The 26797-nt window shown below is 42.4% G+C and overlaps 1 protein-coding gene across 1 annotated transcript in view; it reads right to left on the reverse strand.

The window, feature by feature from the left end:
• TNNI3K (TNNI3 interacting kinase) overlaps positions 1-26797 on the reverse strand; it is a 209668-nt gene that overhangs the window by 128610 nt on the left and 54261 nt on the right. The window contains exons 7-12 of the mRNA XM_063137406.1: positions 25749-25887; positions 9902-10046; positions 9702-9806; positions 5252-5346; positions 3635-3784; positions 2155-2241 (exon numbers count right to left, since the gene is read on the reverse strand). Coding sequence (XP_062993476.1) covers positions 2155-2241; positions 3635-3784; positions 5252-5346; positions 9702-9806; positions 9902-10046; positions 25749-25887 — 721 coding nt within the window. The remainder of the gene's footprint in view (positions 1-2154; positions 2242-3634; positions 3785-5251; positions 5347-9701; positions 9807-9901; positions 10047-25748; positions 25888-26797) is intronic.

Consider the following 26797-nt stretch of genomic DNA (forward strand, 5'->3'; position numbering starts at 1 on the left):
AGCTTCAAAGTTCATGCAATGTAAGAATTGACTGAATCTTACTAAAACAAACGAGCCTGTATTAATATTAAGCTAAACTTGGCGGGGGGAAGAAACTTCTTATACTTAAACATCCTGAGATTTAAACATCAACTGAATGGGTGCAGAAGTTCCATTTCAATTCTAGGAAGTAGGGAATTGGGGTGTTCAAGGAGATTTGGGAGATAAGGAGGAGAAAGAGTCATAGCAAGATTCAAACGACTGCTTTTAGATCAGCACAATGTTAAATGGCAAATCGCAGGGTATTTTAAGGATGTTTATTGTGTTTCATTTTATTCATAATAACTATAGCTATAGATGCTCTTGAATAACCAAGTGTAGTCTGCAACGTTGCAGGAAGGGTAGCAGAGTATTGCTTTGCTGTACTGAAATTAGTAAAAAGATCGGACACTGATTTCTCCAGGCCCACTTTTACCCAATACTGTTATTGTATTATTATGCATTAACTTAATAAAATCCATCTCCTGCCATTGGTAAAACATAAATTTATCTCTGTTTATGCAGTGGTTTCCTGGGTAGTAAGTAGTGCAATTTTTTGGGTAAGTGTTAAATGTTTTCATAGCATTTGCCATTTGCCAGTTGTGCAGTTGGTCAGAAAATAATCATTCATCCTTACAATTAAAAAACAGAATGCATTTGGCGGAGAAGTCTTGAGATGAATATATAGATTTACACCTGAATCCTAACCACTTTCATTTGTGGTACGTATCATTGATTTAAATAAAAATTAGCTTCAAATAAGATGTTTAGGCCTGTAGTCATAAAGTGCAAGAGACCAAAAACGCATCAAAGGGAAGCAACACAAAGAGAATGCCTGAAAGACAAATCAAGCATGCAGGAGAGGATCTTCCCCTTCTCCTCTTTCTCTTACATGTAATGTGGAATGACAACATTGTTTTGAGATAAAAAGGAATTCATAAAAGGTATCAAAATACAAAGCACCTTGAAAAATAATGGCGTCTGCCTTTAATGCAATGAAATGCATTGTTCTGCATAGGCTCTGACCTATAACCCACTGCTGTTGGGACACTGGGAAGGAGGAGTTTCAACATCAAATGGACTTCCTAGGTCCATAGCCTAAAGATAAGTGTACACATATACGTTTAGCTTTGTTTATTACAGTGTACAAAGACTCCCATTCAGAGTCCAGCTCTTCTGTTGCTGGAATGGGATGGGCAGATAATCATCTCTAAAGTCCCCCTCATCCTTTCTAGTTTCTGTGCTCCCCGTATTGGAATGGTCACCTTCTTTCAGGACTTCACAGGGTGTTGACTCTTTCTATTTTGTATTCCATGTTGTTCCCTGCCTCAATCTAGAGGGAGAGGCGGGTAATAAATAAAATTAATTATTGTTGTTGTTGTTGTTGTTGTTGTTGTTGTCTCTTTCTCACTCATGGCGGTTTTTCTAGACGGACATGACGGGCTTTGCCAAGTCATGCTGTCTTTTACAGATTCAGGAATTTCCTGACAATTGAGCATGTTTTAATTATGACTGCTTTTTGGATGTTGGCGTGGATGTATTTCGGTAGGCCCAGTTTCTGGAGGTTTTCCGTATAGTTTTTTGATGTGATGCCAGTGATTGATGTGACTAATGGAATAATAGTGACCTTTTCCTGTTGCCATAGTTCTTTGACTTCCATGGCCAGTGGTATATATTTTTCTCTCTTTTACTCTTCTTTTTCAACAACATTATTGTCATTTGGTATTGCTATGTTGATGAGGTATGTGTTTTTCTATTATTATTTTTATTATTATTATTATTATTATTATTATTATTATTATTATTATTATTATTATTATTATTATCCCTCCCCCCCCCCAGCTATGGCTTTATGTGAAGCCTGCCCTCCCCCCTCATCTCTCTCTTTTCCTTAAACCTAAGGATTTCTTCCCGGCTTTCGCTCCTTCCCCCTCCGCTGGCCAAGGCTTTTATTTAACCATTCCCCTCCTGCACCACCTTGCTCCCAGATGAGCTGATTCAGGTCTAAACCAGGCAGTTACCTTTGCTTTCGCTGTCCAGGCTATTAATCCTCGCTGCACTATTTCAGGGCCATGCACACAGTCTGGTGTCATGCTTGTCTAGCAATGCAACATGAACAGCTTTTCAATACTATACCTCCTCCAGGTTGGGAGTATTCATTGCATGGAGATTCATCCTGAGGTCTTTTGTAGTGCTTCAGAAGTGTGACAATAGCATCGTGCCCTTAAATACCACAAACAATCAATAAATGGCAAAATCTCTCACAACTTAGCCTTGAATCTCACTGTGCCACCAGATTGGGCTCTTGCTGTTTTAATATGGATTTAAACTGAACTGCTAATTGTTTTATGCTCTTTTTATTAGAAGGAAGTTTTTTTTAAAAAAAATGCTGCATTTTTATTATTTGTTGATTTTAATTATGGTATTTTGTATATTTTTTACATTTTATTTTTTTGTCTTGACCATAAGCTGCCCAGAGTATATTTATTCATTAGTGACCATTTAAATTTAATAATTCAAATCAGTCAACTGATAGTAGCAAATAGCCAACTGTACCTGAAAACACAGGAATGGCTAATAAATGAATGCATTTATAGAAATATAGGCCCTGTTCAGAAGACACTTTAAACCACGGCTTTAACCATGGTGGTTAAGCCAGAAAGCCAGGCCATGTTCAGAAGACACCTTAAACCATGGCTTTAACCAAGGTGAATAAGGCTTTCTGGCTTAACCACCATGGTTAAAGCCATAGTTTAGGGTGTCTTCTGAATGGGGACACAGTTAAATTATGCTGAGTATAATTTAAAAACCCCCAGCAAATAATATTTGATTGCTCACTGGAATTTAATATAGGGTTTGATATACTCTGCAAATTGCTCTCTCAAGTAAAGTTGTTTATAACTTCAGAAAGAATACTTAGCAACAGATGAGCACAAGGAAATAGCTTCCAAGAACCAACAGTTTTCTAGTTTAGTTTGGAGGACAGAGAGAAGCAGAATATGAATTTGAGCTGTTGCCAGGGCAGATCTGTGAAATGTGTAACACACAGTACAGCATAGCAGAAACCACCGAGATATGCAGTTTCTTTGAAGAGTTTCTGCAGGAAATCAAGGATAGCTATCTGTCTTTAAAGGAGGTTTATGTTGCAGCCCATCACAACAGAACCAGAGTTTCCTTCCACATAAAATCAATAGTAGTCCTGACTTCCTAATGGACTTCATGGGTAACTGCATTCTAATGTTGTCTGTGATACCTTGTTTGGTGATAACAGGTGGAGGAAAGGGTTTAAAGCCTAGTCTATGCTTTTGCAGGCAGAAATAGCCTTTTCTGAACTGAGGTATAGCATTATGGATTTTTAGGATTTTTTATTTTATTGGAACTAAGGAAGGCTGTAACTAAATCTGTGTGAAGTGAAAACTTTGGTTAGCATGTTGGCATTTCTAAGAGCATAAATCCCATACCTGATATCCCTCATTCTGTCAGTGTCAGAAGTTGACACATGATGACAGCCATTCTCAGCATGCCTGGGCTGAGCTGATTTGTTTTTCATATCCTTCCCAGTCTGTAATGCGATCTTTTTCCTAATGTAAAATCCCCCAAACCAAAATAGTAATACCTTTCTCATAGGCCCACATCAAACAGGTCTGTTCATCTTTCTCACCACTAGACCTGCTGGGATCACAAGCCACAAGATTCATGTCAGCTCCATTGTCCAGTAAAAATTGGACAAGACGGATATGGCCATGATAGCAAGCAGAATGTAACCCTGGAAAATTAAGGGAGGGAGAGGGAGGAAGGAAACACACATTGCTGTAAGCAAGATTTTCATAACAGGGCTTGTAGTAGAACCATAGAAATCATAAATGGGTTTCCTGGAAAAAGGAATGTTATAAAAGCAATTACTATATCTCTTTAAGCATCCATACCGCAACCCCAAAATTGATATCTAGTACCCAATCTTGCCAGTTCTATGCTACAGTACTACACACACTTATTCTATATGCAAAAACTCCCACAGACAGGGCAGCATTCAGGAAGTGTTTTTGGCATTGTATGTTTACAGGCAATGTATAGGTTCCAGGTGTATTCCTAGCTCATGCGTTTCTCCATGTGGAAGTCAGGTAGCCCCTACTTCAGTCATTATATTGGAAATGTGGGAAGAAGATGTGTGAGGCTGAATCCTATACTCACCTGCTTAGGAGAAACTCTTAACAAACTCCTTGGGGATTATTTCTGATTAGACATATATAGGATCGTATCAATGGATATCCTTTTTTTGATCTTGCACTAACCTCTGAAGCCACTGACAGGTTTCTACTTTTAGAAGGAAGAAGTAATGCACGCATTCCATTGGCGGTTTCCTGAGTAAAATATGTGGCACGTCTTGTTGGTGAAATAATGCTATCCAGGCATTCAGGCTGCTTATATGAGGGCTAAATGTGGGAAGGAGATGTGGGTGAATGTGCAAGCTCCATGCCCAACACCCCTGTCCATGTCCTCTCAGTCCTTGACCCTCCCATGACGAGCCAGGAATTTAAAGGGGACTCTTTCTTCCATCCACTAGTAGAAACATTTGCATAATTGGGAAGCCTGATAAAGCAGTGTTCCCAATTGCACCAAGGCTTCTACACACAGGCAAGCCAATGGGAGTAGTAGCCCACTTCAGATCTTCCCCCTCCATATGGGAAGATCAGGGATTGAGCCAAAGGGGAGAGGCATTGTGGGCAGGGCTTGTGTCTCTGCCCTAACCCCACCACCGTAGGGCAAACGACTATTGTACATCCTGTTTGTATTGCCAAAGACTAGGAATGGCCAACTAGTGGCCAAAGGGTAACATCTGACATCCAAAATGGCTTTGTTCGGTTCCTTTCACTGCTCGTAAAGGGGCACCATTTGCAGTAGATTGGTGTTACACAGCTGAATAAAGAGGCACCATTATATATGATTTCCAAATGCCAACTCTGCCCTCTGGTTCAATTCATGTGGGATAAGCTTGAAGCAGCCTACTGTCACCTCATAGAGCCAGACTTGCTTCTGGGTTGATGGACTTCCCAGAAACATGTATTTGGCCACTGTAAGAAGCAAAATGGTGGACAATATGGTCCTTTGGTCTGATCAAGGAGTGTTATGTTCTTAATATGCAGTGTCTATCCTAGTTTTTCAAACTGCCTTCTACTGGGCGTAATTCTCTCTTCTTTCTCTCTTTCACACCCACACCCCTTTACACTCTTACCTGTATGTCCATCTCTTCCTTGGTGATTGAGACTCAACACATTCTGGTCGAGAAGAAACTTTACAAGTTCTATATTCTTGCCATAGGTGCATGCACTGAATAAAATACATTTAGAAAACAAAAGAAAACAACTGACCAAATTGAATGTGTTTAGTCAGTCATTTATAAGCATTATGATCACATAAAAATGATCTAGCAGCAACAACAGACCTTGTATGTATCAGTGGACAGGCCTCTGCCTCTATGAACCTTTGCAAAATATACATTAAGCCGGCCAGGCCTCACTCCAAGTGCCTTTGCTGAGCAAAATAAGAACATCAGCTGCAAGGAGCAGGACCTTTGCTGTAATTGCCTTGAAGTGCTGGAATAACCTCCCTGCTGGGGTTAGTAGCAGCTGCTCTTACTTTTTGCCTTCAGGAAACCTTTTTCAGATGGCCTTCACTGATTTTTGCATTGTTTTAATATTGTCTAGATTTTATTATTATTTTAGTGGAAGCTACTCTGAGTACAGTAAAAGTGGATGATAAATGTCTTTAAATGTGCAAATGAATGCAGAATTTACATGTATTTTTCTGTTGTATTTCCCAAGCCATAAGGGCTGCTTCTAAAATTATACTTTTTATGAAGCAAATGCTCCCCAAGACCCTCCTGGGAGTAAATGTGAAACTGAGAAAAGATGTATGCATATGTCTGTTTGGAGTCAATGTGCCAAGATGCCAAAATGTGCCAAAATCGGGCCCTTTGGGGGACTCACTGGAGTTCAGCAGTGCGCCAGACTCAGCTTAATTTTGTGAGCTGAACCATGCAGTTTCCCTGGGTTCCGGAGACTTTTAATGCTTTTGTTGCATAATTTGTAGGAATGTGCTCCGCTCCGATTAGGAGCGTAGAAGCAGTAGCGGATTGGCCTGCTCCGCCTTACCCAGAGGCGGAGTAGGAGCGGACCGCGGACCCCCTAGAAGCAAGGCGAAGAGAAGCGACCATTTTTCGGAGCTCCGAGTTCAGGCGGAGCGCTCCGGTCGCCATCTTGAAAACATTTCGCCATAGGATTGCATTGCGGCAAATAATCGCGCATAACTACGTTGTTTTTGAAGCTATCATTCTGAAAATTCTTGTGCACAGAGAGTCGTGGATGGGGGTCATTTTGAGACCACTCTCACCTCTCTGCGTTGTCTGGGTCGCGGGCTATATTTTTGTGAAAATCGGGTCAACCGCGCGGCTCAAACTGCGTTTTCGGCTTTTCGCCCATAGGATTGCATTGAGGGAAAGAATCGGGGATAACTGGGGGGGGGTTTAAGCTATCATTCTGAAAATTCTTGTGCACAGAGAGTCGTGGATGGGGGTCATTTTGAGACCACTCTCAACTTTCTGCATCGTACGGGTCGCAGGCTAGAAGTTTTTAAAAAATCGGCGGGAAAAATACCTTTTTCAAAGGGCTGAGGGGCAGAGTCAGCTCCCGGTCATGATGATCCCAAAGTTGGAGGAGGGCATAGGCAAAACAGGTAACTTGGGATTCTGGGAAACTTCTCTTTCTTCATCTGAACGGGCTTTTCCCCGTGTTTTTTAAAACAGTAGCCCCACCAAATGCACAAACACAACCTGAAATCATATACTAAGCCAAGAATAAGAGATAGAAACACAGCACTGCTCCCCACCCTAACCTTGGTGAACAACTGAATCGATGTGGTGCAAGGGGATGAGCTCCCCTAGGGCATCTCATCGTGGACGTGCCCCCACTCTCTCCTGCACTGGAAGGCCATTAGAGCCTTCCAAAGAGAGTAAAACGGTGGAGCAATGCCTATCATGAGTTGAAGTGAATGGTCACTTTTCAGTGGTAGAGCAATGCCTGTTATGAGTTGAAGTGAGCGTTTTACTTCTTCTCAGAGCTGTTGGTGGCTGTCTTGAACTGGCAGCTACTTCCCCCTCCCCCGGGCACGTCCCCCTATTGCTGGTAAAAGACAGATATAGCCTTTTTTAAAAAATTCTTCTTGCTGTTTATTGAGCAACACTGCTGCTTTTAATTCCACCCCTCCTTTGTTTATTGATTGATTTATTCCATTTTATATGCATTACTGGCTTATCCTTGGCTCACTTCCTTATGCCCCCAGAAATGCCAGCTGCATGCCTGCCTGCCTTCCCTCCCTCCTCCCCTGCCCACCTCGCAGGGATGTTGTGTGTGGGGTGCCCGATTTTCAAAAATTCCCCAAAAATCAGGGGATGATGGGATTGCTTTGAAACTTAGCGTGCGTGTGTATATCCCCATGAGGTGTCATGGTGCCAAACATGAGGTTTCTAACTTGAACAGAAAAAAAGTTGTATAATTTTTTAGCTTTCAATGCAAGCCTATGGGGGGGGGGAAACGGAGCTCCGGATCCGGATCCGGAGCTCCAGGCGGAGCGGAGCGGAAGTGGGCGGAGCGGGGGTGGGGCGGAGCGGCCCGATCCGGAAAATGGCGGATCTGCAAGTGAAGCGGAGCGGGGGGTCTGTGCACACCCCTAATAATTTGCACAAACTATGGTCATAATTCTTGCAAATTATGCAGATTTCACAACTGACAGCCCAAATTTGCTCAAGTGTTTTTTAATGCAAAAAAAAAAAAAGGGGGGGGAATACAGAAATACGTTGCAGACTGAATCAGACCAGCTGGTGGAAGATGAAATGGACTTTTTTGGGGGGGGGCAGCCGACCAAAGCTCATTAAGCTCCACCCCTGTGAGTAAGGGATTCCTCTGGCATCCCTTACTCACTTTAGATCTTCAAATAAATATAGAGTGAATAAAATCCCCTCTAATAGGACTCCTCTCATACCAGCTTGTCCAGTTATGAAGATCTCCTAGGAAGGCTCTTCTTTGTGTCCCAGAAGTGGCCAAGGCATGACTGGTTGAGAGAAGACCTTCTTTGTGACCATTCCTAGATCGTGGAACCCCTCTACCCTGGGAGATGGTAAGGCCAAGACTTTTCCATTTCAGCAAGCATTTAACCTGCTAGGTTGAGAACCCTTTTGCAGCTTAGTTTTCTCAGTCTCTGTTTTTACAACTGTCTATTGTTGCTATTGCGGTTTAAAAATAAAATAAAACGATTGTAAACTGCTCTAAGTGCTGCAAATTCAGTGGAAGGGCAGTATACAAACAATAAATAAGTAAATAAATAAATGCACCATACTGCATCTTGTCACATTCTGTCATCTTACTGTTATGTACATATCAAACTATCAACTTTAAGCCCCTCGATTAGAAACAGACAATTATGACAACTGTTTGGATATTTTTTTTTCAACGAATGATAGGCTCCGCATATTATGTGTAACAGATGGGAGTAACAAAGTCTTTGCAGAAACCCAAAGAATCCTTGGAGAAGCTTGATAATTAAGGAGGATGTCAAGAAACTCAACTGCAGACTTTATCGTTGGCACACTTCAATTAGGAATACTTCCCAGATGTTTGAAAGATCAAAATAAACGTTACCATATTAATTACAAATTTTACAGGACATTTAGTGCACAAAATGCTTCACATGTTATATTTACAAATCCTCACACAGCAGAAAAATTTGTTATTCTTATTTTACAGCTCAGAAAATGAGACTCAAACTGCATGTCATGCAGAGGTCTCTAAGAGCGACATGAGGGGAAATTGCATTTGCTTACCGCTGCTTCTCCTTACTCATTACTTCCTCTTTTGAAAGAGGAAGTAAACAATGTGCACGTGGTCCATTCAGTGGGCCATTTGGATCCTGCTGCTACTCCTGCACACAGCAGGAGATAGCGGCAACTTATGTCTTTAAAAATAAATTGGACTTACAGGCGTGATTTTTGTGGCACGAAGAAGGCTAGAAGGGATGGGAGGCACATGGGAGGCAGATGACATCATGAGAGGGACCCACGAAAATCCGTGAGTGCCCAGTAATGAGCGTGAAATAAGATGCTTGTCTGAAGGAGCTTGTATACTATACCTCTAAAACCTCTATGGTTTTAACTTAAAACAGTCTGTGCAGGACATATCTTAGTGGATGAATATTTGGTAGGGAGTAGATCCTTAACTCCTTCTAAACAGTTCTAAATGTAACTTTCCGAGAATGTATGGGGACTTCATATTTCCTTCACTGTGGGTGAAAAATAATAATGTTGGGAGGGACATTTCAAGCTAAAGAAGTAATGGACAGGAAAGGGTTCACTAGCCCATCTGCACACAGCCTACCTCCATTTAGAGCATAATCATAATCATATCTACTCAAAAGTAAGTCCCATTAAGCTCAGTTAGATTTACTCACTTAGCCTTAGGGCCACACTACATGTTACATAGGAGTTCTCCAGATGTATTTCTCTTAAGCATAACATTCTTAAGCATAACATTGTATTCATATTCTTTTCCTGCTTTGTAGCTCTGGTTAGGCCTCCAGTCTTTTAACTTTCTAAAATGGTGGTAGAGGTCACAGATACATATAAAACGGCCTACCTGTGAAAGGCAGTTTCACTGAATATATTCTCCTTAGTGAGACTTTCTGTTCCTGAAAGCTGAATTAATTCCTTTACAACATCAAACTTTCCATTGTAACAAGCACTGGGGAGAAAAATGTCAGGAAAATGTTTTTTAACAAGAGAAGGTGGATCCCAATGCAGGCTAAGAAGAAATGTCCTGCAGTGCTCATTACTCACAGATGCAAAGGTGTGTCTCCATAAATATTAACCACATGGGGCTGGACTTCAAAATTACTTTGGAGCAAGAACTTGACAATATCATGATGTCCAAATCGAGAGCAGAAGTGAAGAGGAACATGGTCTTCATTGTCTTGAGCATTTACTGCCATTGAAACGGAAAAAGAAAAAATTAAGCAGGTCATATGTAAAGCAAGCTTTCCCCATGGATCATGGATGTGGCACACAGATCTGACAATCAGAGTTAGAAGAATCCAAGTTGCCTTCTAGAATCTAGACAGTTCCTTCCCATGGCCAGATCTACACTAAGCAGGATACAACACTTTGAAAATGGTTTGAAAACTGTATATGCCTGGGCCCCAACAGTTGTCACTCCTTTTATAAACCAGCAAAGCGGTAGTGTAGATCCTGCCCATGAGGCATGGACATCCATCCATTGCTTCCTCAGAGATGAATTTGCTCAGTCACCACAGTCTACCATTGCTTATTTAAGCTACAGTGGGTTGTGGTGCATGCCCATGGCCATTTTGAATATTCAGTCCCTAGTGGGGGTTGGAATGAGGGAGATATACAGGCTCACACATGGGGTAGAGAATCAATGCTGAACAGCCAGAATCTAAGGGACTATGGGTGAGGACTGGGTTTTTGTTCTTGCCTACCCAACACTCCTGATGAAAATCTGCCCACCTCCTGATGCTATTTGCATTGGTTAATTGGTGTGCACACTTCACTACCTTCAAGGAGACCATCCAGAAAGCTTGACTTGGCTTGGCTGACCTGAGCAATCCCCCATAGGTGCCAATGGTGGATTTCCTCCCAATGGAAATATCAGCTTCAAAAGAACATTTTTTGTCAGACCATAGCATTCCTGGAAGGTAGGGTCAGAGGATTTCTTTCTTCCCTTCCCAGACCATAGCATGGGAAGGGAAGAAAGAAATCCTCTGACCCTACCTTCCAGGAATGCCTCCCCCCACAGCTGCTATTTGAAACTTTTAAAACTGTGCATGTTAAATGCAAAGATGGATTAAATAATATGCCTAATTTGGTTCTAAATACAGGTATATTAGTAAGTTTGAAATTATTCAATTGTATGAAAAAATTGTAATATAAAATGTTTTGTGTATAATATTACAAAGTAAAGTATGTAGCATTTTTCAGTTATCCCTGTGCATTAGCCAGAAGGTGGGTGTAGGTTTACTCTTAATTGAGTAAATTAGGTAGACTATGGCTGAGTTCGGAAGACGCGCTAATCAACAGTTGTTTCTCATTCTGTTCCTATTAACACACACACACCCCAAGTTGATTAACATGTCATCCGAACTCAGCTTATCACTTACTTGCTTTCCTTTTGTTCACAGGGCTACAGACTAACTTTATACACAACAACAATAAGAACAACAACAACCTGGAAGCTACAAATCCAGGGAAGGGACCGTGAGGGGGGTAGGCCTTCCTGGAGCCTCCTATGGTGACAGGTATGTGTAATTTGTGCCCCATGGAGCAAACAGCAGCGGGGAGTGGAGGACAATTGAAAAGGTGTTAACTGCCCTGAAAAGGAAAGGGTGAACTCCTCTCACCCAGTGCTTTGGCCTGATAAGATTGGGGTAGGAAAGGCTTTCTTTGCTCTTTTAAGAAAGAAAGAAAGAAAGAAAGAAAGAAAGAAAGAAAGAGGAGAACCATCATGGATCTCCTACCATGGCATCTATTTTGGCCCTGGGCTCAGCACTCTTTCCACTAGAACACCTTGCCCCTCCAATATCATGACTGACTGATAAAAGATTTATACTCCATAACCGCTCCTTGATGCTGCTTTCTTGTAATTGCTTAGATTGTAATCAGTTATTGCTGCAGCAATATTTATGAAATGTTATGGTGGGGTTTTCAGTCAAGGAAAATAAGAAAGCATTGCTGAATTAATGACCTTTTCAAAGAAATATTGCTGCATTGCATATTAACAGTGCGGAGCAAAATTATGATCCAAAAGGCAGGAGTTAAAAGAAAACAAGCACCCGAGTTATTACAAAATGAATGAGAAAGCAAAGCTATTCAGCATCAAGAAGCAATGTTCTGAGGTGTGGAAAATCCAGACTTATTTTAAAATATATTAATGCTCTTATTGAATATTGACAATAAAACAAGGTACCGAGAGCAATGTCAAAGACTTGTTTGAATCACAGAAGGTAAAGGTGAACATGAGTACAAAGACGAGTGGATAAAAGCAAGAGGTGAAATAAATTCACTCCCAAAAACTCTTGTCAATTTTTTATTCTCTGCAGATATTGATGTTGAATCTTCACCAAATAGTCTCTGACTATTCAAATAGTTGATATTGACAGTATTTAACGGATGATGTGCTGCTGTATAGGGCTTGGATTCTGAGTACTGGGGGCAGATGAAAGCTTGCAAAAGGATCAATTTCTGTCCCCTTCTCTTCCCTGCACCCACCCAAAGGCCTTTCTGGACCCAGGGGACCCTCTTGAATACTGTGGAATGGGCATGGGAGGCTGCTTGGTTAAGGAGAAACTGGAAAACTCAGGCAGGGGCACCTTGCATGCACAGAGCTATACAGACCTTCCACTCACAATACTCAAGATCTAAGCCCTGCACATTAACACTTAGCGGCTTATGCATGAGACACTGGGCCAAATCAAAACAACCAAGAGATAGCAACAGGTCTAATGCATTCCAGTTTCAAACATTCAAATTCAAATTTCACATTCAAATTCAAATTTTGCATCCCGAAGATTGTGGAACTGGGAATTTCAAAACATTGCAAATAAATGTCGAAAGAACAACCACTTCTATTTCTGACCATTATCTTGTGAGTTATGGAACTATGTCAGTGTCGATTTGGACAGAAGAAGAAGAAGAAGAAGAAGAAGAAGAAGAAGAAGAAGAAGAAGAAGAAGAAGAAGATACAGCAGCAGCATGAAGCACAAAAAGGGTTATTTCAAAGAATGGGGAATATATATCAGAAGTCTAGCTGGGCAGTGCCAACTTCTTACATTTATTTATTTATTTATTATTTATTACATTTATATACCGCCCCACAGCCGAAGCTCTCTGGGCGGTTTACAACATTACGTGGAGCTGAGGACTCCATAGATATGCATTCATTTATGAAGGCCTTTCAACAACAACCACAACCTTATTTGTGCCTGCTTCATAACTTTCATCAAGAGCTTTCATTGGTATATCACTTCATAATGCACTGGATTACTCTGAGAAGGTGGCCAATCCCTCTCTTGTAGAGTAAATGCTTTAGCTGCAGAAGAAAACTGGAAGAACTTGGAAAGCCTGGACTTAAGCCAGAAAACAGGCATTGGATCTCTGCCAACTACTAAGTACATCTGGGTTGGGTAGCCTAATTCAGCCTTCCCTGTCCTAGTGTCCCCAGATGTTTTGGACTACACATCCCAGCATTCCTGACCAGTTGAAGTCCAACACATCTGGAAGGCACCAGGTTGGGAAAGGTTGGCCTAGGACTACCTTGTTTAAAATAGAAAAGGCATTCCAGAGCTGTTCTGGAATATAGATAGGGACACATCCCATTAAGACAATACCTTAGGCGATACCTTAATGGGATTTTTAGGATTAATTCAATTATTAACTGTTTAATTGATCTGTTTTATATGTATATTTGTTTGAAAGTAATGAACATCACAATCTGACTTTTTTGCTATCATCTTGTGGTGTTCAGCTGCCCCTGAGAAGGACATAGCTACCCTGGCTGCTCAGTTTTCTTTCCTTCCCTACTCAGTGTAGAAATGTTTTGTGTGATTTTGATCTGTCCTAGATATTTAAAAACAACACCAACTTGGAAACAGCACACTAAAAAAAAATGACAAAAATGAGCAATAGCCTGAGGCAGTAATGAGCCTTTCAGCGCCTACATATGCAATGGTACATTTGAAATTGGTGTTCAGAAATTGGGAGCTTTACTACAAGGCTCTTAATTGGCTATTAACCTTCTTTATCTACTTTTGGTTTCATCGCAGAATTGAGATCTGAGCACTTACACCAAGAATGTTTCTTTTTTTGCTTTTCCCTAAGTAGCCTCCAGGTGGCACTATGGTATACCTTTATAGTAGAAATACACAAGAGGATATTGTGCTTTCTTTTGCTTTCACAATTAAATGTCATATTTTCCTTGCTCTAAAAACTTGCCAAAATGCTGGTTAGACACAGAATTAGTGAAACTGGAGGGTCACAACTTTATCTAAAGAACTTATAAACAACCATGAGCAGGGAATGAGAAGCAGACTATACATGCTTCAAGTAGAAAAGTCATGAAAACACTTTTCTGAAAATACACATTACTCCTGATAAACACTATTGCTTGAAACACATTTGTGTTTTCAATCAATATTTCATATATCTTTCTCCAACAGGGCTTTTTTCTGGGCATTGTAATAAATACAGTGAAAGCTTAACAGTCCAGAATTAAGAATGCATAAATATTTCAGGATTGTACCCAAGGTCTGAAACATAGGACCGTAGGGGGAAAGTAATGTCTTTATCTTGCTGTCTTGCATATGATTCTGTATGAAAGGCATATTGGCATGGGATGTAAAGATCTTACCAAGAATGAGATAGATGCATTACTTATTAGCACAGTAAGAGTTCATGGCATCACAGCATACAACCTGCATGTGCTCCATCATTTATAGAATATATTTCAAAAATGTTTTAGAGAGAATTTTAAAGGAGTGCACTGGGAGAGTTCTTGCATCTTGATACTTGTAAAACCAGTTGCCTTAGTTACCAGGTGTGAAAAGTGTAGAAGGTGAAAGGAACAGGAATGAGAAAAATGAATATAGCTAAAATACTTTAAAAAACAGCTAATCCCACCAAAGGTTTGGTTCAAATAACAAGACCTCAAAAGAAGTGTTACTTCCACGTGTGTGTGTGTGTGTGTGTTTAAAAAAACAACACCGCTATGGCATTCATCTGGTAATAAGTGTGCATCAAAGGATTTGGAGTTTTGCCCACAGTTCCTTCCTGGATTCATGCCTTATTTCAGTTGGCAGTCAAAATCCCAGGTGCACTTTTGAAAACCTTCAGTCTTTGACATATTTGCTTATATGAAAAATGAAGCAGATGAGAAAAAAAGGGGGGGACCAAAAGCCCCAAAAGAAAAGAAAAAGCAATTTATAACAGATTTTCATTTTAGCAGCATATTCTGCATAATACTTCTAGTGCAAAAATCATCTGGAGGAAATCAGGCAAGGGGGCATAATATTTCTGGCCACTGGGCCTACTGGGCTGCATAAGGGAAATCTTAGCTTTGTATGGATGTTAAAAAGCAAAAATAATAATTAAAAAAATAGATGAAGTTGTTCGCATGTAAAGGAATATACATTGCCTGGGGAGGTGGACATTGGATCAGAAAAAACTTGGTAGGAATAAGGCAGTGCTGATGTATAGCATGAATAAGGCAGGTGATAGAAAGTGGTTTATGTTGCTCATTGTGAAACAGATAATCAAGAGATATAAAAGCATGTTACTTGGAGCTATTAATAAGCTGAAAATGCCCAGCTGTATAATTCCTTGTCATTCATGCTAAGTCTACTAGGCCCTGTCTTCATGGCACTGAATTGGGGCTGCCTTCCCCCCCAAAACCCTGGGGTTTTACTTAGCAGGGTGGTGTCAGGTAATCCTGATGCCAAGGAGGGAACGCAGGGTTTCCAGCAGTCACCAGGGTACTGGAGCTGCTTCCCCTCTTCCTGATGGAAGGTGACCAATTGCTGGTCACCTTACACCAGGACTGCCCCCCAGATCGGTCTCAGAGCAAGTTCAGATGGCAGAAGAGACTTACTGACCTTGCTTCCACTGAAAAAGTCAGTGTAAATCCCTGGCTTTTTCAAAGTACAGCTTTGCAAGTAAGCCCTGTGGGGGCTGTAAATCTGTAGCTGCATCATATAATTGACACAGTGCAGATTTGCAGTTAACAAAGGGCTTTCCCCACGTATAGACAGTCCCTGGTCTCAGTGTTTACTCTGTCTTTGGCTATGGCTAATGAATGGATGGGAGTGGTCTGAGTCAGCAAAAGACAGCATCTCATGTTCCTATATTGCCTCTACACGTGGTGATGTGGATGAAAAGACTTTGGGGTCGTACATTCCCCCTCTCTACAGATGTTTGTTCCTGGACCACAGATTACATGTAGATCACATGCAATCTGTGGTCTATGAGCGAACATCTTTATGCACAATCTGTCAACCCTAAAAGGGCTCCCCAGGGAATTGCAGGAGTGGAAGATATGCCCTTTAAACCATGCGAAGTTTACCTACAATGGAACCTCAAATGAACTGAAGTCTAATTCTTATGCACATACTTCACAGTAATGTGTGAAATGGCTTATTGACCCCCCCCCCCATCCCCTTTTCTCTACCTCTATCTCACACTAGCTATTGTGAATATACACAGCCCCAGGGTGAGGGGAGAGAATGGCCATTGCTAGACCAGGCTATATACCGGGCTGATACCCTGGATCGCCCCTGTGCGTCCAGATGACGCACAGGGGATCCCAGGCTCAAGGAGGGATCAACCCTTCCTGGCCCCGGGATATAGCCTACCCCTTCTAGCCCAATTTTTCCCATGGTCTTGGGCTGAGCCCAAGACCGCAAGCGTGTAGCCGGTTCTGCCACTTTTCCCGGCTCCTTGCAATTACTCACGCTTAGCCAGGAGAAGCCGCGCCCATTTGGGGCAGGGTGGGGGGAGCGGGGAGAACAATTTTTTTTTAAAAAAAACAACACAACTTACCTAAGCGCACAAGCATTCGTGCACATCTGGTCCCTTTAAGAAAAGAAAAAATGGCGGGCACGATGGCTCTCTTCGTGAGGTCATTGTGCCTCACCTGTAAACGAGGGTGAGATCCCGTGATAGTTGCATTGCGGGCTCTCCCCTCATCCGGCACAGATTTTAAGGTAGGTCTAGCAAAGGCCAATGTAGCAGGTGACAACTATTGACTCACTTGCTCTTCCTTTCCAACAGTGATATGAGACCTAGACCCAATCTACACCAACCCGGATATTGCACTATGAAAGCAGTATGAAAGTGGTATATAAAAGGCAGGAGCCATGCTACTGCATTAGAACGGTATTGAAGTACACTGCAGGATCTATGCTACTGCTTTATAGTGGTACTGAAGTGCACTGACGAGTGTTGGGGCCCATGACACAAATACACCAAACAGGATATAACACTATGAAAGCAGTATAAAAGCGGTATATGGTTTGTGTCAATGGGCCCCAACAGTTGTCAGTGCACTTCAATACTGCTATAAAGCAGTAGTGTGGCTCCTGCCTTTTATATACCACTTTCATAGTGGAATATCCTGCTTGGTGTAGATTAGGCCATAGAGACTATGATCCTGGGAATGAAACTACTTTGGGTAAGTGGTGTCCCAACTGAAGCTTGTGACATGCCCAAGGATACACAGAAAAAGAGGGATAAGAAGGAACTACCTTCCAAGAAACATTTCCATTTACTATTGGACTCCCCACACAGCTAAAGATTTTAAACATGAAACAGCACTGGCAGCTTCTGACCTTAACTTGAGAGAGTTCCTATTGTGTATGAATAAGACAGCCTGCTGTTGTATAATGGATTTTACAAAATCCAATATTGAACTAAACAGTGACATTATAGTGCACTCCACTTATAACATGTGGGGTTACAAGAGACAAGTGCTTGTAGCAAGTAAGAGCAGTCAAATGTGTGTCATAGAAAGAGATTGCTCCTTCTGACCACCACAGGCAAAATGCATTTGCAACGGCGTGTTAAATGTTAGAGATGGCCACTCTACATGTTTTTTTAAAATAATCAGAACTGCACCAAATGTTAACCTGCCAACATTTGGGGGACAAGTGTAGTGTATTTGGAGAGCCCAAAACACATCCCCTGAAAATCTCCCTAACTCAGGCTCAATCTACACCAAGCAGGATATAACACTTAAAAAAAGATTATGAAAAAGTTATATGTAATGTGTCCTGAGCCTGAACAGTTGTCATAACCATTATAAACTGTTATAAGCAGTAGTGTAGATCCTCCCCTGTTCATCTCTTAACGATTCCCTGATTAGCTGTTGCTTTGGCAGCAGAGTTAAGAATAACAATTCTTATTTCAACTCTTGAGTTCTTGTCTTCCTGGAACTGGTGATGTCGTCATGTAGCCAGATTTGGCTATGAGATCACATCACAGAGGGCAAACAAAGCCAATTCAGAGGAATGGTAACACTTCCTGAACTACATTGCCACTGATTCTGAAGGATAGTATAATAATCTCAAAAAGGAAGAAGTTGTGCTTATGTGGTTGGTAACTATCCTGTGGTGGTAGAATGAACTTGGATGCTATCAAATGCCACATAAAGAAATGGGGTTGATATTTGAAGAGAGAGGTCCTTATGGAAATAAACACAAGGCCACCTAGTTGAATTTTAAGATGCCTTTTAATAACGTGCTGCTTTTAATAATGTATTTGTTTTAAATGTTTTAATCAATTATATGTATTTTATGGTGTCTGCATTTGTGTTGTACCCCACCTCAATCTAGAGGGAGAGGTGGGTAACCTTCTTCTTCTTCTTCTTCTTCTTCTTCTTCTTCTTCTTCTTCTTCTTCTTCTTCTTCCTCTTCCTCTTCCTCTTCTTCTTCTTCTTTTCTTACAATGGAGAACCCCCTTTAGGATACATTTTGATGCCTTAGCTATCTATTAAACTGACCCCCTCAGCTGCCCTGAGAGATAACTAACATGATCACATTACAGAAAACAGCAAAAGGTGACCCAAGGATGCTGCCACACACTCGTTATCCTTTCAACTTATGTACACATCCCCCTAGGACACAGAAAATCTAAATGTCCAGGAAGAGGTGATAATTAAGCACCATCCACTCAGTTTCCTTTCTGGTCTCCTTCAATTTCATTAGTCAAACTACACACTAGGATGACCGACTACAAAGCCTCCTTGTCCACCAGCTAGATCTGTGGACATCCCACTAGGGTTCTTTGAGGAATTCAATTGTTACTAATTCCAGTATGAACTGACCTGATCTGCACACATCCTGGATTAATGTGAGCAGTGGTGTTGTGGTAAATTTTGATGACAGTCCCCATAACCACACCCCCAGGACCCAAAAAACCAGATAGCCATGTTGACCTATATGAACAAACCTATCCATTTTAACCTCCAACAGGAGCAGGTCTTTGTAAAGCTTAATTGCCCAATCAAAAGCAAGCGACCCCTAAATATGTCTACGTTACAATAGGGAACAATATATTAGGAATGTGCATGGACACCCCCACCCCCCAATTCGCTTTGGAAGCCAATTCAACTGTTCCAAATTAGCTATGATCCAACTTGGGCCACTCCAGGTCCAGGCCGGCCTGCCTCGGATCTGGATCCGAATTGAGATTTGGGGCTTGTCTTGATGAGGGGAAAGCCCCGGGATGGATAAATGGCGCTAGGTCAGCAGTCATTTTGGAGGCATCTCAGGGCATTTTCCCAAAGCTCCAATTTAAAAAAGTCAGGGACTTACCCTGACTTTTTCTTGCGAGCAAGGCGCATATATGCATCTTCCATCTGTCACCATCCTCTGGCTTTGTGCCGGAGGCATGTCGCAGCCAGTGACAACCCCTGATTGGTTGCTGTTGCTGGGCAGGGAGGAGGGGACTTGAATGTCTCCGTGCATCCTCTATCAGCACCCGCTCTTTATGCCCGCTGTGCCAAAAACCTCACAAAAGTTACGCACAAAAGCTAAGGGCATCAATAGCAACACAGCAGCTGCCTTGCGCCTCTCTGCTCAGAGAGTAGCAGCACCGCTGCGGTGAAGAGAACGAGAGAGAGGCTGCCCACTTCCCCCCTCTGCGACTACTTTCTCTTTGGCAGTGGGAAGGATATCCCCCTCAATGCAATAACCACTGGACTCGTTCCATCCCAGAACCTGCCCAGGGAGGAGGAGGAGGGAAAAACTGGGGGGGAGGAGAGAGGAACAGGGCACATGGGGGTGACGGCATCCCCTCCTCCTCCTCCCGGTGAGGTTTCAAAACCCGTACTCGTTGCCATGGGGACAATGCAAAGGACCGCAAACACGGGGGGGTTGAGGGCTCATGGCGCCAATGTGCCGCCGTCAAGACATGGCCTTGGGCACCAGAAGCGCCTGGACTGCATCCCTGTGAACCGTGGCTCCAAGACACCATTGAATTTGCATACCAGAACCTAGTTATCCCCTGGCTTCCACATTTCCTGAATGTTTAGCACAGTTCTTTTGGGGTGGGGAGGGCGCCACAAATGTTTCAAAATATATTTTAAAATATTAAATGCCAATCTTCATGCAGATTATATTACAAACACAAACACACACAATCTAGCAGGATAAACCTGGTTTATATCTGAACATATGTGAAAGTGGCATGAACTGGAAAATGACTGATTTGACCATCCCTACATTCAACCCACCTCCCCCGCCCCAATTCTTTAAAAGAGTGTATTTTGGTTCTATGAGGAGGGTGACCTGTCATCATATAGCTGGAGAAGAAGGCTGCTCATCCTTTAATATCAATATGAGCGTATCTAAAGCTTAGCTCAGTCACTTATTCAGTCTCTGTAAGTGAAATTATCTCTGATGCCTATATCTATGGCCAGATCTACACCTTGTGTTAAAACATTACGAATGTGGAATAAAAAGCAGGAAATAACACTAAGCAAGCGGTATATGGAATGTATAATGTGCCCCAACAGCTATCAGTGCACTTCAATACCGCTATAAAGCAGTAGAGTAGATCTAGGCCAGATCTACACGTGGTTGCAAAGGCGTTTCCAGTGCGCCCTTTTTAAAGACGTATCTAAAAGAAGCGCCTCTTTCTTTACTGTGTGTACTGTGAGCTAGGCAGCGCTGCCTGCGGAAGAATCTCTACCCCATTCAAAGATGCTGCTGTGGCTGCTTCCCCCTCACGTGTTCTTCCATTCAAATAATCCCCCCTCCCACCCGGCAGCTCTTCTGGCACGTCCCGGCGGCGGCGGCTCCTCCTGCAAAACACTTTTCTCCCTCGGTGTGTTTGTATTTCCGTTTGCGTGGCGGACGAGTTCAGCTCCTGCCTCTCACTCTCCCCCGCGGTGTCATCTCCCCAGGACTCTCTTCGGTGTGTGCTCACACACGCGAACGCAAATACAAACACACTGAGGGAGAAAAGTGTTTTGCAGGAGGAGCCGCCGCCGCCGGGACGCGCCAGAAGAACCACCGGAATGGAAGAACACGCGAGGGGGAAGCAGCCACAGCAGCGTCTTTGAATGGGGTAGAGATTCTTCCGCAGGCGGCACTGCCTAGCTCACAGTACACACAGTAAAGAAAGAGACGCTTCTTTTAGGTACGTCTTTAAAAAAGGCGCACTGGAAGCGCCTTCGAAACCACGTGTAGATCTGGCCCTAGCCCAAGTGGCTTACCAATAAAAAACTGTTCGTATTTTGTTTAATCTGTTCTGTGTGTGCTTCGTGGATTGTCGGACATCCTTCATTCCATTCTCTATTCATTGACAGAATCAAACCCCCACCACCACCTTCAGAAAAATCTGCAAAAAAGTCCATCACAATATATGCTGTAACAATTTGCGCATTTTTCTTAGTTCAGCATAGCAGAATGCAGGAAGAGAGGCTGACGAGAACAGACGTATATTAAGCATTGTGTGTGTGTTGTTGTTTTTAAATGTTGTATATATTGCCACATTTCCCAGTAACATTTGTATTTTCGCATACCTAATTTTGCAAAAAATTCTGGAAAGTTAAAAAAAATAAATAAATAAAATTCCACAAGTCTGTGCAGCTCAAAAGATGCTAGTCCATTGCAGAACCTGCTGGTCAAATTCATAGAAATCTGAAACCGGAAGTCATTGGGATCCATTTTGAATTCCTTTGACATCCCTAATAAAAACAGTATTTTGGCTTAAATGCTTCAACTGTTAAAACTGCAGCTGAATACTAATTCCAAGGCTTAGGTGCTCCATAGTGGTACTGAAATAAACAGAGAAGGGATGCTATAGAGGCTGGAGAGATCCAGTTCTTCCAGAGAGTAGGAGTCACAGCCTTGCCCACATAACTAGGATGTTGAACTTGAGGCCTGTGGGCCAAATCCAAGTTGCCTGGAGCCCCAAGCTAGCCCCCTAGGGCTCCCAAAATGGCCACGCTCCATTCCCCTGGCCCCAGCCTCTTTCCCCTGACCATGAATCATTTGTTTGTTTCCTGGCTTTTGTGCGTTCTTTCCCCCATTCTAAAAAAGGTTGAAATTCCTCTTGTAAGACTTAGGGCTAATCAGCACCTGTAGGCATTGTGGCGCGGAAGAGGGATGTTTTCGAATTTTCCCCACTTCTGCGATCGGCACTCATGGGGCACACGGCACTTATGTGTACTGTAATTTCAGGAGTGCCGTTGCGGGAGCATGTGTGCCCCATTATGCCGCTTGGGCATGTGGATCGGCAGAAGTGGGTGGTGCTGGGCAGATGATGTGGCTATGGGGCAGAGATTTTTTACTGACTCATGAGGCATGCGCACAAGCACAGATGTGCGGCAACACATGGGGGTGTTTAGGAACTCCATCGAATATGTGCTCCTGTACAGAGCTATATTTGTATTAAAAACACACACACACACGGAAGTGAAACATGCCAATACCCATCCAAAACATGTGCCAATGGCAGACAGGTCAACTCCCGCGCACCTCTGATACCCATGCACATGCCCCTCACAGCTGATTGGCTGTTCGCTGAGCCTGGATCTCACAGCAAAGAGAAACAACCTCGCAAAGGGGGGAGGCACACCGCAAATGTTCTTCGGAATGGAAGCGAGAGAGCTGGAAAAACTGCAACAAAAGCAGTCAGGGATATTCTGGGAAAACTGAGAGGTGGGGCCAAGATCACCACAGGAGCAGGTGAACATCATGTGCCCCATTAGTGATGACTGTGATACAATCCTCCAATAAAGGGCTGGTGTAGACTCCTGCTTAGTTACTGACAGTAAAAGCCTTAAGCTAAAATATGTTGATCTGTTTTGCTATTTTGGTCCCACCCTCTTTACCTTCAGGCCTGGCCACCTCTGGAATGTGGCCCCCTTTTGCCGTCGGTCCAGCCCCCCTTCTGGAACTGAATTCAGTCTTTGCATTGAGAGAGGTTTGACACACCCTGAGGGGAAGAAACAACCCATGGCATCAACTAACCTGAGGCACAGTTGAGGGGAATCGTTTTTAGTCAGAACACAAAAGACTATGTCTAAAAATGGGGTGGCAAAGAAGTTTGTGACAGGACCCTTTTTGAGTCTGCATCAAGCAGAAGAAATAGAGGAGAAAGAAAAAAACTTGACACAACCTTTCATTGTGCAAATGTTTAGCTACATTTGACAGTATTTTGACCTTTCTGTTCTGCCTCAATGGGCACCCGTCCTCTCCCTCTGCTTTTGTGACCTGAAAGGTTGGCTCTAAATGGCTGACCAGTCAAAACATGTTATAGTGAATAGGTCAAAGTACAGAGGCAAACGTGTGGCTGAATTTCAGAGAATTCTTCCAAAACAACCTGGGCTAATTGTAAATAATGAATTATTTTCCTTCTTTAATGCTTGCTTTAATGCTTGCTTTAACACTGTCCTCAGTTGCCATGGAGAGCTGAAGTTTCAAAATGTGGTACTTTGAGGGTAAGACGTTTTCGGCTCCCAGGTACTCTGCTTTTCTCTCCCTTTTCCAAGGAAGAAGATATAGATTTTTAAAAAATCATCTGTAACAGTGTCCTGATTTCCTCTTCTGTAGGAATAAATTAACTAACTGATAACAGGTCCTTTTCTACCTTTTATGGTGAGTGAACATACCTTCTCTTCCCCCCACCTCCCAATATTATAATTATATTGGTTCGGTGCACACACATCAAGTCTTAAATATCAAGGGCTCTCAGTGGAAAAAAGAATTACTTACAAATCTGAGTCATGCTGCTCCTACAGTTTTTTTAATGAGGGAGTAGGTGGTATGTAATGTATTCATGACTCACAGAGAATATGTTAAATTTATTCTGGCAGTACTACTGAGTAGAATGGGGGGTATAGTGGCATACACTCTGGCGTGACACTAGCAGAATGATACTGTGAAAAAAACAGCATGAAAAATGGGGGTTTGGGAGGCCAGTGTTCCTGGGCTGGGTGTGTGTGTGTGTGTGTGAAGAATGGAAAAAGGAGAAAGACAAGTGTCATACGGATCATTGCATTTAGTTTTGTATGGATATTTACTAAACAAGAGACTGACCTGCTACGTGAGTGCATGAAACCCTCAGGGGGCGAGGTGGTTGAACAGAACACAGTTGCATGGTTTTTCTTCCCAGCACAGTTCCTGTGCCTTCAACAGCTACAATGACAGGCAGAAATTCAACTGGTGAAGATTTCCCATCATTGCATCTCCAAACTAAGGAAAGCTGCAGCTGCCAAATATCTGCTTGCCATGGTGCTGGCACAAGACATCAGCAAAAAAATAAAAGGAAAGAAAAAAAGATGGCAATGCTAATTGAATACCACATTCTCTATGGCTCTCATTGCAAAACAACAACAACAACAACAACAACCATCCAGGGAGAGAACAGTAGTCTACCTCCCAAATCTTCTGCTCTCTTATATGAAGCTGCCAGTTTTCCCTCACTCCCTTTTTTGTGCCTAGAATTCCCTTCCAGAACACCTTTTTGGTGCCAACCCTTCCTCTTCCTTCAAAATGTTCCTGAAAATCCAGATTTTCTATTCCGCACTCCCCAGGGAAGGGATCATAGCATAACTCAATGGTAGAGTATATGCTTTGCATGCAGAAGGTTGCAGGTTCAATTCACTTAAAATAGATCCCAAGGAACATATGAAGTGAGTTCTATCTGAGACCCTGCTAGTCGGAAAAGACAATAGTGGGCTAGATGGAGAAACAGTTTGACCTGGTATCAGACAGGCATCTAAGTTCCCTAGTGAAATTTAAAAAATTACAGGTAATTGCATTTGCTCACATTCATCTACTGTTACCACTGTTTAGTTCTCCCCTTTTCTTCTCATGTTTTCCTCCCCACTGCCGAAATTTAGATTATAAGCTCCTCTGGGTAGATGCTTGTGCTTTTTTGTTGTTGATCAAGTTACAATGTATGAGTGTCATCACACAGGAAAATCATGTTTGCTTACCATCACTTTTCTGCCCTCGCGTTTGTCCCTCATTACTTCCTTTTTTGAAAAAGCAAGTAAACAACTTGCACGTGGCCCATTCAGTGGGCCGTTTTGATCCCACTGCTTCTCCTGCACACAGCAGGAGATAGCTGCAACTTCCATCTTTAAAAATAAATTGGACTTACAGGGGTGATTTTTTGTCACGTGAAGGAGGCTAGAAGGGGCGGGAGGCAGATGTCGTTGTGAGCGGGACCTGTGAAAATCTGTGAGTGCCCAGTAACAAGGGTGCAATAAAATGCTGGTCTTATGGAACTCTACATTAATGGTGCTATATAAATAATGCCATCAACTTCATTCCCTCTAACAGGAAACTCAGGTGGCTGTGTGCCAACAGGATTGGAGCCAGGCCACAGAGAAACAAGAGGGAGCTTTCGTCATACTCAGCTGTGCTCTGAAATAGGCAGATATAGACAACGTTTAAAAATGCCTCCACCCTGCCCCTCAAAAACAGCTCCTTGAGGACTGAGCATGCTAAGCGGCCTCTAGGAATAACAGCATGAGTCACAGTTGGAAAAGAGAAGTTGGGGGGGGGGAATAGAAAACAAGGGTGGGGGAGAGAGTGAATTGGTCTCTTTCAGCCCCTTACCATTTATAGCATCTTGTAGGAAGGCTGTTACATTTCTAATAACTTACCATCTGCCTTGCTTCCCTCCTCCAACAAGAGCTTTGCAATATTGAGAAATCCTTTGGCTGAAGCTAAATGGAGGGGCCTGTCCCCGACTTCTCCACTCACATTCACGTCAGCACCAAATTTCAGCAGGAGTCGGGTTACCTAATAATATTTTATTAGTCAGAATTAAATGCATAGGCAACATTTACATTTTCTATGACATCATGAGGCAGTATATGGAATTTTCGTTCAGCATCAGGGTAATGCTATGTTTACCCACTGACATGAGAATTAGGGTTATTGTAGTCTTGATTTATAATTAAATTCTGTGTTGACAGAATATTTTGTTAGTGCAGTAGCAGTTGTAAATTTGTCTTAAAAAAAAGAACACAGATAGTGAAGGGCTGGAAACAGACCAAAACCTATTACTTCAACTGACCTAAGTATCAAAATAAAGTAAAATGCCTATAAATTAGATGTGTCCAAGCTATAGTTCCTTTTTTGAATGCCAAAGCCCTTATCATAAAAGCACCATATGCATTTTAGCATAATTTTACAAAACTGTGACTATTTGTTCGAAAGTGACTTATACGAAAATAAAGTGAACCATCGACTCAGCCCTAAATATGAAGGCCTTTCTAACGTAACTGCTTATATATATATCTCAAAGGAGCATCCTAGAAAGCAAACACTGTGCATACCGTTACTGTAACTGAATGTATGATTAAATTATTTTCAGCTGCCTGTGTCACTGGACTCAGACTCCAAACCATTTTTTATTTTATTTTTTGGAAACAGCTCTCTGCTTTCATCTAAGCAGTGTCTCAATGACACAGGAAACATACGCTGCTGAAAAGCCATGCTTGAATAAAGTCAAAGAACAAGAACCCTGGGGTCAATATCATTGGATGTCTAGACAGTATTCGACTTCTGGCACTCAGAGAGAGCACCGGCAGTCAAGCAGTTATAGCAGCGAGGACAATGAGCGGCTGCTGGCGCTCATAGCTTTGGCCTATGACCCTTGACTGCAATGGAGAGTGGGCCCACAGGGAGAGGGTGAGAAAGTCAATAG

The sequence above is a fragment of the Elgaria multicarinata genome, chromosome 1 (genome assembly GCF_023053635.1).
Source record: "Elgaria multicarinata webbii isolate HBS135686 ecotype San Diego chromosome 1, rElgMul1.1.pri, whole genome shotgun sequence".
Classification (NCBI taxonomy): Eukaryota; Metazoa; Chordata; class Lepidosauria; order Squamata; family Anguidae; genus Elgaria; species Elgaria multicarinata.